We start from the raw sequence: 15,851 nt of genomic DNA on the forward strand, positions 1-15,851 counted from the left end.
CTAAATCTCCCAGGAGTGCATCGAGTCACCACATAGAACATATATACGATGCACTGTAATTCCCCACCTTCACAATCTTTTTTTTCCTCTGCCTGTTCTTGTAAACCTCATTCTCCAAGGTTCACTTGGGGTGGATACCAAAAGATTGGCGGGGTGCCTTCCTTGAACCCCTCAGGCGGAGGTAAAATCAGCAATGGTCTGATATAACTGCAAAAATAATCTGAAAAGTACTTATTCTAAAAATAAAAACCATAATTTAAATTGTGATTTAAATAAAATACTTAGTATACACACACTTTATTTTTTTATTTTTTTATTTTATAGAATTTTTGACCATATACACATTAAATTCCATTGCCCTTATTTTTGTTATAGGAGAAACAATGTCATATTATCTTGTTCTTGTCACGGGATGTATGTCAGTTGGAAAGATACAAGACTCAGAAGTTTTTCGTGTGACTTCCACTGAGTTTATTTCCCTGCGAATGGATCCTATGGATGAAGATCGGATCTCAGAAGTGCGCAAAGTTTTGAATTCAGGAAGTTTCTATTTTGCTTGGTCCTCTACAGGTGTTAGTTTAGATCTCAGTCTCAATGCTCACCGTAGTAATCAAGAACAAAGGACGGATAACAGATTCTTCTGGTGAGTTGCTCAGCTTTTGTGCAGGGACCTCATATTTAAACTAGAAAATTAGCTCTTATTAATATGTTATATTTGATATAATATTTATTTGTTGCTATTTTCAATTTGGTTAATAAAAATAAGGTTACAGCTACTGAATTATCATGTCTAGATATGTACGTATAGTAAAACGACTGTGCTATATACTTTTCATTATTTATTCCCCCCCCCCCCCATTTCTGTAGTTTAATTTACAGTTTATATGGTTATTTATTCTGAAGCCAAACAATGGACATTTCTTTCATACAATTGTGACAGTCTACGAAACATAAAGCCTCTAAGAGGCTAAACATGCCTTCCAGGTTCTTTTTCATTCTTTACTCTGCAGCGTGGTAAACATCTTGCAGTTGTCATGCCGTACGTGCGCCTTTGTTGGTGGTGAGACTACTCTATTACAAATTGGAGCAAATTGTATTGTGTTAATTCCATTGTTTTCAGTATGTTATACACCTTTTTTGCTCAGTCCTGTTAACGTTACACCTGTTGTGTGGTGGTTAGTGTGTACTGACTGGCTTTTCCCGTTTAGTAGTTTACTCAGTTATCACGGATGTACGTTTTAGCCTGGGCTTTGTCAGTGAGGTCCAGCCATATCCTTCTAGGCACTTCTGGCAACTAGTTTAGCTCTGGTTTTCCATTATGACCCTTAGGGAGACTTACCCAAGGGCCATAATTTGCATACCCAATACTACTTGATGTAGTCATATTGACACACACTATTCCTATAAGCAGGTAGGCCGTATTACAGCTGTAAATTATTGTGGTACCATTATTATTAAATGCTAACTCTTATATTTCCTTACAGGAATCAGTCTCTCCATTTGCACCTAAAGCATTATGGAGTAAACTGTGATGACTGGCTGCTGCGTTTAATGTGTGGTGGAGTAGAGATTAAGACGATCTATGCAGCACACCAGCAGGCCAAAGCATGCATCATCTCCCGCCTCAGCTGTGAGCGAGCTGGCACTAGGTTCAATGTGCGGGGTACAAATGATAACGGTCAGGTTGCTAACTTTGTGGAGACTGAGCAGGTAAGCGGCAGTCTTCCTTATTAGTTCCTGTTATGTAGGCATAGTTTTAAGTGATGTAAGTGTGAGATATATAATTCAGGGACCAACTGTCCCTTTCATTAGATCAGTGAAAAAACAAGTGTATAATGCCACAATATATAGTGCAAAATGTGCCAAACAATAACATACCCCTCCTCTCAAAATTTGCACCCTGCAGAGCCTTGCACCGCCCAAATGCGTTTCACAATATCTGCAAACCAGAAGTTGTGAATTTTGAGAGGAGGGGTATGTTATTGTTTGACACATTTTGCACTATATATTGTGGCATTATACACTTGTTTTTTCACTGATCTGATAAAAGGGACAGTTGGTCCCTGAAACATCCTCAAATAAAAGTTGACACCCTAAAAACAAACTAGTACACAGATGACAAGGCAGTCACACAGGTACTTGTAAGAGGTGCCAAGGCACAAACTAGATATAGATATAGGTGCAATAGTGGGTGTATAAACAGACTAGGGGGATATTGATATGGGTCATACAATATGTGAGCAGGGACCGTCAATTAAAGGGACATAATACTCAAATGCTAAATCACTTGAAACTGATGCAGTATAACTGTAAAAAGCTGACAGGAAAATATCATCTGAGCATCTCTATGTAAAAAAGGAAGATATTTTACCTCACAATCTCCTCAGCTCAGCAGAGTAAGTTCTGTGTAAAAAGTTATACTTCACCTGCTCCCAGCTGCAGGTAAAAAAAAAAAAAAAAAAATGAAGAAAAGAAGAGCAGCCAATCAGCATCAGCAGTGCTGAGGTCATGAACTCTTACTGTGATCTCATGAAATTTGACTTAATTTGACACAATGGAAGTAACACCAATGGAATCTTCGTCTCACCAGGGATAGACCAGAGATGCCAAGATAGGGTGCAGGTCCGTATAGACCAGTATGAGAGTGGTCAGCCAAAGGGGTCCACGTCCCACCCAGGAGAATCCCACAGTCCAGAAAGTGGATGGGGGAATGACAGGATCCCAAAAGGAGGACAGGCAGCAAAATGAGAGTATAAAAGTTTAATACAAAGGTTAAAAACAGAAGCAACGCATTTCTCAGTGTCACAGCACTGTTTCCTCAGACTATACAAACAAAATCTCACAGCTGCCATATTTAAAACCAAATTCAACCAATCAGGGGTCGTCAAAATCACACACCCATCGGTAGATACCAAAAACATATATAAGGGGTATATGCACAAATAAAAATATGTTAAAATATAATAATGAACTCTAATCAATTTCTCCAAAGATAACAGAATACCTACAACACCTTGCGTGTCTAACTACATGACATAAGGGTCCTAGTGAGTCTCTGTTAGTATCTTGGAATCGAGGGTTAATATCTCCTGAGGGGGGTTATTGAACAGGGGGGTTTATAATCATGTTTGTTATGTGATTCAACCTGCTTATGTGTGATGTTTATGGGCTCGTGGTTTGGAACTTTAAGGCCTTTGGAAGTGACGCAGCCTTTTTGTTGACTGCGCTTCTTGGACTGTACGGTTCACCTTGTGTTTGGGCGTGGTTACGTTCCGTTTTCTATTTCCGCATTCCCGACAGTGTGGTGCAGGAAATTTTCTAGTTCGCAGGGGTCTGGTCATAGGAGGTGTTGAGTGCATAGGAGGTGGTGAGTGCCCCAGCCATTGGGGGTGTCAGGTGCTGTTTTTTTGTTTTTACTACTTTAGTACATACTTATATATCCTCTATCCAGTTATCTGATGCTGAGACTGTGCTAATTACAGATTCAGTTACGGAGGATTCTGATACTGAGACTATTTTGATTTCAGATTCTGTGTCGGATGATGAATCCTAATTGGCCTCGTTGACACGTGTCAACCAGTTTTGTTCCGTATGCCATATGAGAGCGCCTAGTTCCTTGGGCTCGGGGAATCAAGGGTTTGCTGAGCCATCCGCCTCTGGGGGTCCCGTCCTCCGAGAGGCGAGATCCCTACCGATTCATACTTCTACACATGCGGGTAACCCAGTTTCTGATTCCTCCATGCAGGGTGACGTGCAGCACGTTTTCGCTTCCACATAATGTTGGCGATTGTTCGTCTGCAGAGTCCAGACATTTGAGAATGTGCTTGTGCCCTATTGTCCCGGGTCTTATGCCTTGGGGAGGGCCTCTACAGTTCCCAGCGGGTGTAACTGTCCCTGAGTGTTGTGCCTTTCGTTACAGGATTGCGCGCCTTCGCGTATAGCTCAGGCATGTTTTTCAGTTATTGAATGACCCTATCGTTACCAGATACAGTGATTTTCAGTCTGCTAATTCGAATGGTGCACATGTGGGGATGAGGTAATCTCCTGATTGTCATTTGTTTGAGATCTTTCCCAGTTTTGAAAGATAGGGCTCCGTTTGGCTGGTCCTGCGGGTAGGCCTGTGTCTTTTTGGGCGTTAACCTCCGGGTTACCTTTTATTTTTTTTATATCCGATGGGATGTCTTATATTTGTTTTTGTTTCTTTCGGGAATTTTCTGGGATTGATGCTACTTCTTTTGAAGTTGTTTTGGACATGTTAGTCATAAGTTAAAAATGTCTTTTCTGTTTTTTTCCCCTATGAGGGAGAATTTATGCAGCTTGCCGGTTAGGACCCTAGGTGCAGGCTGGTCCTGTCAGGTTCATTCGGTCTTGTGGCTGTTCAGACACGTAGCGCTCTTCTGCTCGGCTGGTTCGGTAGAAGCGCCTAGTGCTCAGGTTCTCATTGTTTTTCATGTTCAACTAAGCATTCGAGAGGGCCTGTGGGTCTGTGAGGCGGAAAGGATTGTTTCGGTCCTTATAGACTATAGTCATAGATGGCCGGGCAGGGGAGTTTTTCCGCTGCGTCACTCTGACATCTGATTTCATCAGAACCTAGAGTTTTCTTCCCCCGTATAGTGGAGGGTTGGAGGGCTTAACGCCCCTTATCGCAGTTGAGTGGTTTGGCCTTCGTTTTCAGGCCTCTGGATTTGTCCTTTTGGGCTTGATCCAAAAGCTTGTACAGGATAGCTGTCTAGCATGTGGAAGGTTTGCAGTTTGAAACTAGTTACAGCTCTTGGCACCTTGCAGGTGTAAGCTGTTTATAGTGTATCTAGATGCAGCTCTTACTCTTTGATGCATACTGTCTGTCTGAGTTATAGGAGAGCTTTTGGGTCTTCTTCCATTGTCTCCAGGCGAGTTGGATCTCCTTTTAGGGATCTGTGTTTCCAGGTGATGGTTGTTCCCTGTGGGGACTTTGTTTAGCTCGGGGTTTCCGGAGCTGGGTGGGCTTAGTGCCTTTCATTTCTCTTCCTTGTGTCCTCTGCTTGTGCAGAGGTGATAGGGAGACTAGTCCTGCTGGTAGAATTTTTTTTTACCTCGAGGTATCCCTTGGTTGTCCTGAGGCTTTGAGAAGTATCTTCATATGACTTCTAGCCTTGCTCTTTGGAACGTTGGACTTTAGCTAGGGGTGGTTCCTTCCTTTTTGGTTGGGGCTTTCGAGTTCTTCTCGCTATCCGGATTCTCTGGATATGCATCTATGTCCCTTGTGTCTGGCTTTTTGGCCAGTTGGGGTGTTTAGTTCTAGGGTAAGGTTTGCCTGAACTATTAGTTGTCCTACCTCCTTTTTCTCCCTGAGATTTCCAGTTACTGCAGCTTTGCTTGGCTTTTTTCCTGAACCAGTCTTGGGTAGTTTTGGAATCTTGGATCTCAGGGCTTGTAGGTTGTTCCATGGTAGTGGGAACTTGGGCTATATCCTTGATCCATCTACCTAACCTGGTCATGGTTGGCCAAGATTTCTGAGTATTTTTTACTCCTAGCCACCATCATTTGGTGGTTAGCTGTGTGGCTTGCGCCTCAAGGGTTGTTGGTTCATTCACAGCTGCTGGCGCTAGATGTCCAATTTTTGGTGCGCCTTAGGGTTGCATTCCCCTGGTCAGCTTGCCAGTGTACCCATTGATTCCCTGCTTTGCAGGCGAATGGGTTGGCTGTGCATCTGCTTGGCAAGCTACTTGTAGGGGGGTCCTTTTCTAGGACTTTTGTGTTGGGGATTTATCTTCCCATTAGCCGGTGGCTTTGGGCCTTGAGGACAGTTGTCCTTCCGGCCTTATCCCTTTTCTTTCGGGGATATTCTCCTCCCTATGGAGACGGAGTCCTTTCTTGAAGCTTCTCCTGGTTGGGAGGTAGTAAGGTGGGATTGGTTCCCCTTGGGGTCTTGCTGGCTCCAAGTCAGACTTGCTGGCCTTTGTTTTGATAGATCCTTAGGTCTTCGGCCTTGTCTTTTTTCAGAGTGGGGTTGTACTTGTACTCTGTGGGGATGGCTGTGCTATCTTTACGCTTGTTCCTGTACCAGTTTCGGGATTCTTTTGTTCCCCTGTCTTGGATCCCTGAGGCTGGGTTGGTCCAGCTGGGTGTAGGTCTGCAGGTCAGGGTGACCGAGCGGTCTAAGGCCCTGTGTTCGGATCACAACATCCTTTGGATGTGTGAGCTTGTTGAGTCTATCCTGTTAGCTCAGTCTTTTAAGATATAGATTTCCGTTCACCTTGCTCCATTGATTTCAGAAGTGGGTTTACTCTTCCTTCGGGTTCTGAGGGTATTCTCTCCTTCTCTGGGGCCTCGATGGATGCTTTGTGTTCCTCCTTTTTAGGGACCTGTGGGTAGGTCCGGCGGCTTAGGTTGCCTGGAGCGTGCCCTCTGTCTGGGGGTTGCTTTTGTGGTCCGTTTCTTGCTTGACTGCCTCTTCTTCCTCGCAAGCACCCTCTGTGTCGTCCTGTTATGGTCTCTGTGTTTTCATACTTGGGGTTTTTTCACCTGGGTCTATTGCACACTTTTCATGGTCAAATACTTTTGTATTCTATGTTCAGACGCTTGGAGGACTTTGCCTCTTCAGTTGCTTTCCATGCTTGCAGGATGTTGGAGAGACGTATGTTATGTCTCTGTGCCCGGTCTTATCCCGGGTTTCGCTTCTATAGGCGTGGCCTCCTTTCCCTGTTTGGGTCCACTTGGGTCTCTGTGAGCTGGGCCCACTCTTGGAGGTGTTCTTTTTTTGTATTAAGGGACCTTTCGGTTCCTCTGTTCTCCTTTGCCTCCTGCCCTTGGGGGTTTCGGCTGGTATCCCCTTCATTTGTGAGGGGTGGGGGACCGTCTGTTGGGCGACGGTGTCTCTTGGTAGACTGTTGGCTCAGTCGAGTCTGTTTTGCGGTCTCTAGTTTGGCTCTGGACTAGCTGCGAGTCAGTGTCCTTGAGGCTTTTCCTTTAAAAAAAAAATAATAATGTTCTCGGCTTCGGACGAAGTGGGATTTTTTATTGGGGAGAGGTTCAGGCCTGGTGCCCTCAGTATGGGACGCCTATTGTACCCTCCCGTCTTGGCATTCAGTGTCCTCTATAGCTTGGGTATTGTTTTCCCAAAAATAATGAATGCAGCTGTGGACTCTTTCCATTTAAGAAGATTATTTCCTTTTCTTCTGATGGAAAGAGTCCACAGCTCCCCACCTGTAATTTTTTGTGGGGTGTCCTTATATTTTTCTGGCACCTTTTCACCCTGATATTTCTTCTACTGTTCCTTGTTCCTCGGCAGAATGACTGGGGGTTGAGGGGAGTGGAAGGAGTATTTAAGCCTTTGGCTGGGGTGTCTTTGCCTCCTCCTGGTGGCCAGGTTCCTTTTTTCCCAAAAAGTAATGAATGCAGCTATGGACTCTTTCAATCAGAAGAAAAGGAAATTATTAGGTAAGCATAATTTATGTTATTTGGCAAAATTCTCTACATTCTGCCATTGTAGGTATGGGCTTAACCGCTTAATGACTGCCTATTTAACCTGTAAATTGGCCGGTCGTTTACATACCTCCTTATGTGGCCTTGGAAATAGCTCAATTCTTGCTGATGTCGGCCAGCCTGTGCTATATCTGCATGCCTCTGGAAGTGAGCTTCACTGCTGTCAGAAAAGCTGAGCTAGTAAACCCCTTAATGTGAAAGTAAATCCTAGCGTTTTACAAACGCTAGGATTTACTATTGAAACAAATAAAGGGCGCTTTCATTCATGAATCCTTTATTTGATTCAATCGATCGTCTTTTTAGCTGCTACAGCAGCCCATGGCTAAGAAGATTTTTGGCTGATAGCCGTGTGGTAAATCCGGCTTGGCACCCATGGGATCCGGACTTACCGCGTCACCTCTTAGCCAAAAAAGTGTTTGCCGTGCTCTGCTGTAGGAGCTAAGAACGGCGATCAATTGAATCAAATAAAGGAGCTTTCTACATGAAGTATCTTATACTTCATGAATGAAAGTGCCCTTTATTTGTTTCAATAGTAGATCCTAGCGTTTGTAAAACACTAGGATTTACTTTCACTTTAATGACAGTGCAACGTAAAGGGTACATCGTTCATTAAGGCGTTATTTTGCGCTTTCTTTATACACCCATGATTAAGGTTTAGACATTTTAAATTTCTTGGTTATGGTCAGGAGATGAAATATACAAAGCAGATTATTGCAGGATTCATATATTAAAGTGAATGTAAAGTTAGTGACATCCGTTAATGCCACATTAATATTCTAAACAAATTAGGTGCTTTTTCATTCATCATTTTAATATCGCCAAATAATACCTTTTACTCTTTCCAATCTTAGTTTGAAACCTTCGCCTGCCATATTGGATTTTTGATTGACCTATTTTGCGGCATCCGATTACCAATCACTGTTTCCCGCCCCTGGGCATTCAGCCCCTTATTTCTAATGTCAAACGCTTGTTATGTGCATGCACTAAACCCGATATTTATTTCATGTAATTGGCAAGAGTCCATGAGCTAGTGACATATGGGATATACATTCCTACCAGGAGGGGCAAAGTTTCCCAAACCTCAAAATGCCTATAAATACACCGCCCACCACACCCACAATTCAGTTTTACAAACTTTGCCTCCAATGGAGGTGGTGAAGTAAGTTTGTGCTAGATTTCTACGTTGATATGCGCTTTGCAGCATGCTGAAGCCCGGTTTCCTCTCAGAGTGCAGTGAATGACAGAGTTATGTGAAGGGAGTATTGCCTATTGAATGCAATGGTCATCCTATCTGGGATCTGTTTCATAGGTTCTCTGTTTTCGGTCGTAGAGATTCATCTCCTACCTCCCTTTTCAGATCGACAATATACTCTTATATACCATTTACCTCTGCTGATTCTCGTTTCAGTACTGGTTTGGCTATCTGCTATATGTAGATGAGTGTCTTTTGGTAAGTATGTCTTATTTTATTTATGACACTCTCAGCTATGGTTTGGCACTTTATATGTAAAGTTCTAAATATATGTTTTATACTTTATATTTGCCATGATTTAGGTCAATCAGCATATTTCCTTCTTTCAGACTGTCAGTTTCATTTTGGGAAATGCATATGAATACATTTTTTTCTTACCTGAAATTTTTTTTCAATTGACTTTTCTTTCTAAATTGCGGGCTGTTCGGCTCGCGGGAGCAAAAAAATGCTATAATTTATTGCGTCATTCTTGGCGTGAGACTTTTTTAGCGCGAGAATTATGTTTGTTGACGTAATGTCGTCATTTCCGGCGTCTTAGTTGGCGCCAAGAGTTTTCACGTAGTTGCGTCATCTATGACGCACGTGTTTGTTGCAGACGTTTTTGGCGCCAAAATATTTGTCAGTTGTGGGCGCCAGTTTTTTTGACATTATTTAAGTCTGTTTCTTTTTGCTTCTGGTTTCCAGAGGCTTATTCTGTTTGCGTTTTTTCCCATTCCTGAAACTGTCATTTAAGGAATTTGATAATTTTGCTTTATATGTTGTTTTTTCTATTACATATTGCAAGATGTCTCAGTCTGACCCTGTATCAGAATCTACTTCTGGAATGCTGCTGCCTGATGTCGGTTCTACCAAAGCTAAGTGCATTTGTTGTAAACTTGTGGTAACTGTTCCTCCGGCTGTAGTTTGTGTTAGTTGTCATGATAAACTTTCAAGAGCAGACAATATTTCCATTAGTAGTTGTCCATTACCTGTTGTTGTTCCTTCAACATCTAATGTTCAGGATATTCCTGTTAATGTGAGAGAATTTGTTTCTAATTCTATTCAGAAGGCCCTGTCTGTTATACTTCCTTCTAATAAACGTAAAAGGTCTTTTAAAACTTCTCATAAATTAGATGAATTTTTAAATGACCGCCAGCATTCTGACTTATCTATCTCTGATGAGGATCTATCTGGTTCAGAAGATTCTGCCTCAGATATTGACACTGACAAATCTTCATATTTATTTAAAATGGATTTAATTAGTTCTTTATTAAAAGAGGTGTTGATTGCATTAGATATGGAGGAGACTAGTCCTCTTGATATTTAAACCAGTAAACGTTTAAATTCGGTTTTTAAACCTCATGTAGTTATTCCAGAGGTTTTTCCAGATCCTGATGCTATTTCAGATGTAATTTCTAGGGAATGGAATAGTTTGGGTACTTCATTTACTCCTTCTTTAAGGTTTAAGAGACTGTACCCTTTGCCGTCGGATAGATTGGAGTTTTGGGAATAAATCCCCAAAGTTGATGGGGCTATCTCTACTCTTGCTAAACGTACTACTATTCCTACGGCAGATAGTACTTCTTTTAGAGATCCTTTAGATAGGAAGCTTGAATCTTATCTAAGGAAGGCTTATTTATGTTCAGGTCATCTTCTTAGGCCTGCTATTTCTTTGGCTGATGTTGCTGCGGCTTCAACTTTTTGGTTGGAGGCTTTAGCGCAACAAGTACCAGATCATAATGTGTATAGCATTGTTAAGCTACTTCATCATGCTAATAATTTCATTTGTGATGCCATTTTTGATATCATTAGAATTGATGTCAGGTATATGTCTTTGGCTATTTTAGCTAGAAGAGCTTTATGGCTTAAATCTTGGAATGCGGATATGACTTCTAAGTCAACATTGCTATCTCTTTCTTTCCAAGGTAATAAATTGTTTGGTTCTCAGTTGGATTCTATAATTTCAACTTTCACTGGGGGGGAAGGGAGCTTTTTTGCCTCAGGATAAAAAATCGAAGGGTAAATTTAGGGCTGCTAACCGTTTTCGTTCCTTTCGTAAGAATAAGGAACAGAAGCCTGACCCTTCCCCTAAAGGAACAGTTTCCAATTGGAAGCCTTCTCCAGTCTGGAATAAATCCAAGCCTTTTAGAAAATCAAAACCAGCCCCCAAGTCCGCATGAAGGTGCGGCCCTCATTCCAGCACAGATGGTAGGGGGCAGACTACGATTTTTCAAAGATGTTTGGATCAATTCAATTCAAAATCATTGGATTCAGAACATTATTTCTCATGGGTACAGAATATGTTTCAAGGTAAGACCGCCTGTGAGAAGGTTCTTTCTCTCACGCATTCCAGTGAACCCAGTAAAGGCTCAGGCTTTCCTGGAGTGTATTTCAGACCTGGAATCATCTGGGGTAATTGTGCGAGTTCCATATCTGGAACGGGGTCTGGGGTTTTATTCAAATCTGTTCATTGTACCAAAGAAAGAGAATTATTTCAGACCAGTTCTGGATCTAAAAATTTTGAATCGTTATGTAAGAATACCAACATTCAAAATGGTGACTATAAGGACTATTCTGCCTTTTGTTCTGCAAGGGCATTATATGTCCACAATAGACTTACAGGATGCTTATCTTCATATTCCAATTCATCCAGATCACTATCAGTTCCTGAGATTCTCTTTTCTAGACAAGCATTACCAATTTGTTGCTCTTCCTTTTGGCCTAGCAACAGCTCCAAGGATTTTCTCAAAGGTTCTCGGAGCCCTTCTCTCTGTAATCAGAGTGCGGGGTATTGCGGTGTTTCCTTATTTGGACAATATCTTGGTACTTGCTCAGTCTTTACATTCTGCAGAATCTCACACGAATCAACTTGTGTTGTTTCTTCAAAAACATGGTTGGAGGATCAATTTACCAAAAAGTTCCTTGATACCTCAGACAAGGGTAACCTTTTTAGGATTCCAAATAGATTCAGTATCCATGACTTTGTCTCTAACAGATAAGACGTCTGAAATTGGTTTCAGCTTGTCGGAACCTTCAGTCTCAGTCATTCCCTTCCGTAGCTATGTGCATGTAAGTTTTAGGTCTCATGACTGCAGCATCGGACGCGATCCCCTTTGCTCGTTTTCACATGAGACCTCTTCAGCTTTGTATGCTGAACCTATGGTGCAGGGATTATACAAAGATATCACAATTGATATCCTTAAATCCCAATACTCGACTATCTCTGACATGGTGGTTAGATCACCACCGTTTGGTTCAGGGGGCCTCTTTTCTTCGTCCAACCTGGACTGTGATTTCAACAGATGCGAGTCTTTCAGGTTGGGGAGCTGTCTGGGGATCTCTGACAGTGCAGGGAGTTTGGAAATCTCGAGGCGAGATTACCAATCAATATTTTGGAACTCCGTGTGATTTTCAGAGCTCTTCAGTTCTGGCCTCTTCTGAAGAGAGAACCGTTTATTTGTTTTAAGACAGACAATGTCACAACTGTGGCGTATGTCAATCATCAAGGTGGGACTCACAGTCCTCAAGCTATGAAAGAAGTATCTCTGATACTTGCATGGGCGGAATCCAGCTCCTGTCTAATCTCTGCAGTCCATATTGACAATTGGGAAGTGGATTATCTCAGTCGCCAGACTTTACATCCAGGAGAATGGTCTCTTCACCCAGATGTGTTTCTTCAGATTGTTCAGATATGGGGGCTTCCAGAAATGGATCTGATGGCTTCTCATCTAAACCGGAAACTTCCCAGGTACCTGTCCAGGTCCAGGGATCCTCAAGCGGAAGCAGTGGATGCGTTGTCACTTCCTTGGAATTATCATCCTGCTTATATCTTTCCGCCTCTAGTTCTTCTTCCAAGAGTGATTTCCAAAATCATAATGGAGCGTTCGTTTGTACTGCTGGTGGCTCCAGCATGGCCATACAGGTTTTGGTATGCGGATCTTGTTCGGATGTCCAGTTGCCAACCTTGGCCACTTCCGTTAAGGCCAGACCTTTTATCTCAAGGCCCGTTTTTCCATCAGGATCTCAAATCATTAAATTTGAAGGTATGGAGATTGAACGCTTAGTGCTTAGTCATAGAGGTTTCTCTGACTCAGTGATCAATACTATGTTGCAGGTTCGTAAATCTGTATCTAGAAAGATTTATTACCGAGTTTGGAAGACTTTCATTTCATGGTGTTCTTCTCATAAGTTCTCTTGGCATTCTTTTAGAATTCCTAGAATTTTACAGTTTCTTCAGGTTGGTTTGGATAAGGGTTTGTCTGCAAGTTCCTTGAAAGGACAAATCTCTGCTCTTTCTGTTCTGTTTCACAGAAAAATTGCTAATCTTCCTGACATTCGTTGTTTTGTACAGGCTTTGGTTCGTATCAAGCCTGTCATTAAGTCAATCTCTCCTCCTTGGAGTCTTAATTTGGTTTTGAGAGCTTTACAGGCTCCTCCGTTTGAGCCTATGCATTCTCTGGACATTAAATTACTTTCTTGGAAAGTATTGTTTCTTTTGGCTATCTCTTCTGCTAGAAGAGTTTCTGAATTATCTGCTCTTTCTTGTGAGTCTCCTTTTCTGATTTTTCAGCAGGATAAGGCGGTTTTGCGGACTTCATTTAAATTTTTACCTAAGGTTGTGAATTCCAACAACATTAGTAGAGAAATTGTTGTCCCTTCGTTGTGTCCTAATCCTAAGAATTCTTTGGAAAGATCTTTGCATTCTTTGGATGTGGTAAGAGCTTTGAAATATTATGTTGAAGCTACTAAAGATTTCATAAAGACTTCTAGTCTATTTGTTATCTTTTCTGGTTCTAGGAAAGGTCAGAAAGCTTCTGCCATTTCTTTGGCTTCTTGGTTAAAGCTTTTGATTCATCATTCTTATTTGAAGTCGGGTAAATCCCCCCCCCCCCTCAGAGGATTGCGGCTCATTCTACCAGGTCAGTTTCTACTTCCTGGGCTTTTAAGAATGAAGCTTCTGTTGATCAGATTTGCAAAGCAGCAACTTGGTCTTCTTTGCATACTTAATTCTACCATTTTGATGTTTTCTCTTCTTCAGACGCAGTTTTTGGTAGAAAAGTTCTTCAGGCAGCTGTTTCAGTTTGATTCTTCTGCTTATAATTTCAGTTTTTTTCATTATAAGATTTAAACTTTTTGATTTGGGTTGTGGATTCTTTTTTCAGCGGAATTGGCTGTCTTTATTTTTATCCCTCCCTCTCTAGTGACTTGCGTGGAGTTCCACATCTTGGGTATTTGCTATCCCATACGTCACTAGCTCATGGACTCTTGCCAATTACATGAAAGAAAACATAATTTATGTAAGAACTTACCTGATAAATTCATTTCTTTCATATTGGCAAGAGTCCATGAATGAAAGTGCCCTTTATTTGTTTCAATAGTAGATCCTAGCGTTTGTAAAACACTAGGATTTACTTTCACTTTAATGACAGTGCAACGTAAAGGGTACATCGTTCATTAAGGCGTTATTTTGCGCTTTCTTTATACACCCATGATTAAGGTTTAGACATTTTAAATTTCTTGGTTATGGTCAGGAGATGAAATATACCAAGCAGATTATTGCAGGATTCATATATTAAAGTGAATGTAAAGTTAGTGACATCCGTTAATGCCACATTAATATTCTAAACAAATTAGGTTCTTTTTCATTCATCATTTTAATATCGCCAAATAATACCTTTTACTCTTTCCAATCTTAGTTCGAAACCTTCGCCCGCCATATTGGATTTTTGATTGACCTATTTTGCGGCATCCGATTACCAATCACTGTTTCCCGCCCCTGGGCGTTCAGCCCCTTATTTCTAATGTCAAACGCTTGTTATGCGCATGCACTAAACCCGATATTTCTTTCATGTAATTGGCAAGAGTCCATGAGCTAGTGACATATGGGATATACATTCCTACCAGGAGGGGCAAAGTTTCCCAAACCTCAAAATGCCTATAAATACACCGCCCACCACACCCACAATTCAGTTTTACAAACTTTGCCTCCAATGGAGGTGGTGAAGTAAGTTTGTGCTAGATTTCTACGTTGATATGCGCTTTGCAGCATGCTGAAGCCCGGTTTCCTCTCAGAGTGCAGTGAATGACAGAGTTATGTGAAGGGAGTATTGCCTATTGAATGCAATGGTCATCTTATCTGGGATCTGTTTCATAGGTTCTCTGTTTTCGGTCGTAGAGATTAATCTCCTACCTCCCTTTTCAGATCGACGATATACTCTTATATACCATTACCTCTGCTGATTCTCGTTTCAGTACTGGTTTGGCTATCTGCTATATGTAGATGAGTGTCTTTTGGTAAGTATGTCTTATTTTATTTATGACACTCTCAGCTATGGTTTGGCACTTTATATGTAAAGTTCTAATTATATGTTTTATACTTATATTTGCCATGATTCAGGTTAATCAGCATATTTCCTTCTTTCAGACTGTCAGTTTCATTTTGGGAAATGCATATGAATACATTTTTTTTCTTACCTGAAATTTTTTTTCAATTGACTTTTCTTTCTAAATTGCGGGCTGTTCGGCTCGCGGGAGCAAAAAAATGCTATAATTTATTGCGTCATTCTTGGCGTGAGACTTTTTTAGCGCGAGAATTATGTTTGTTGACGTAATGTCGTCATTTCCGGCGTCTTAGTTGGCGCCAAGAGTTTTCACGTAGTTGCGTCATCTATGACGCACGTGTTTGTTGCAGACGTTTTTGGCGCAAAAATATTTGTCAGTTGTGGGCGCCAGTTTTTTTGACATTATTTAAGTCTGTTTCTTTTTGCTTCTGGTTTCCAGAGGCTTATTCTGTTTGCGTTTTTTCCCATTCCTGAAACTGTCATTTAAGGAATTTGATAATTTTGCTTTATATGTTGTTTTTTCTATTACATATTGCAAGATGTCTCAGTCTGACCCTGTATCAGAATCTACTTCTGGAATGCTGCTGCCTGATGTCGGTTCTACCAAAGCTAAGTGCATTTGTTGTAAACTTGTGGTAACTTTTCCTCCGGCTGTAGTTTGTGTTAGTTGTCATGATAAACTTTCAAGAGCAGACAATATTTCCATTAGTAGTTGTCCATTACCTGTTGTTGTTGTTCCTTCAACATCTAATGTTCAGGATATTCCTGTTAATGTGAGAGAATTTGTTTCTAATTCTATTCAGAAGGCCCTGTCT

At 41.4% G+C, this 15,851-nt stretch overlaps 1 protein-coding gene across 1 annotated transcript in view; it reads left to right on the top strand.

The window, feature by feature from the left end:
- Window positions 1-15,851, top strand: part of SYNJ1 (synaptojanin 1) — a 364,762-nt gene that overhangs the window by 135,497 nt on the left and 213,414 nt on the right. The window contains exons 4-5 of the mRNA XM_053705173.1: window positions 376-643; window positions 1,485-1,710. Of these exons, the coding sequence (XP_053561148.1) occupies window positions 376-643; window positions 1,485-1,710 (494 nt within the window). The remainder of the gene's footprint in view (window positions 1-375; window positions 644-1,484; window positions 1,711-15,851) is intronic.

Source organism: Bombina bombina, chromosome 3 (assembly GCF_027579735.1).
Source record: "Bombina bombina isolate aBomBom1 chromosome 3, aBomBom1.pri, whole genome shotgun sequence".
NCBI classification, from domain to species: domain Eukaryota; kingdom Metazoa; phylum Chordata; class Amphibia; order Anura; family Bombinatoridae; genus Bombina; species Bombina bombina.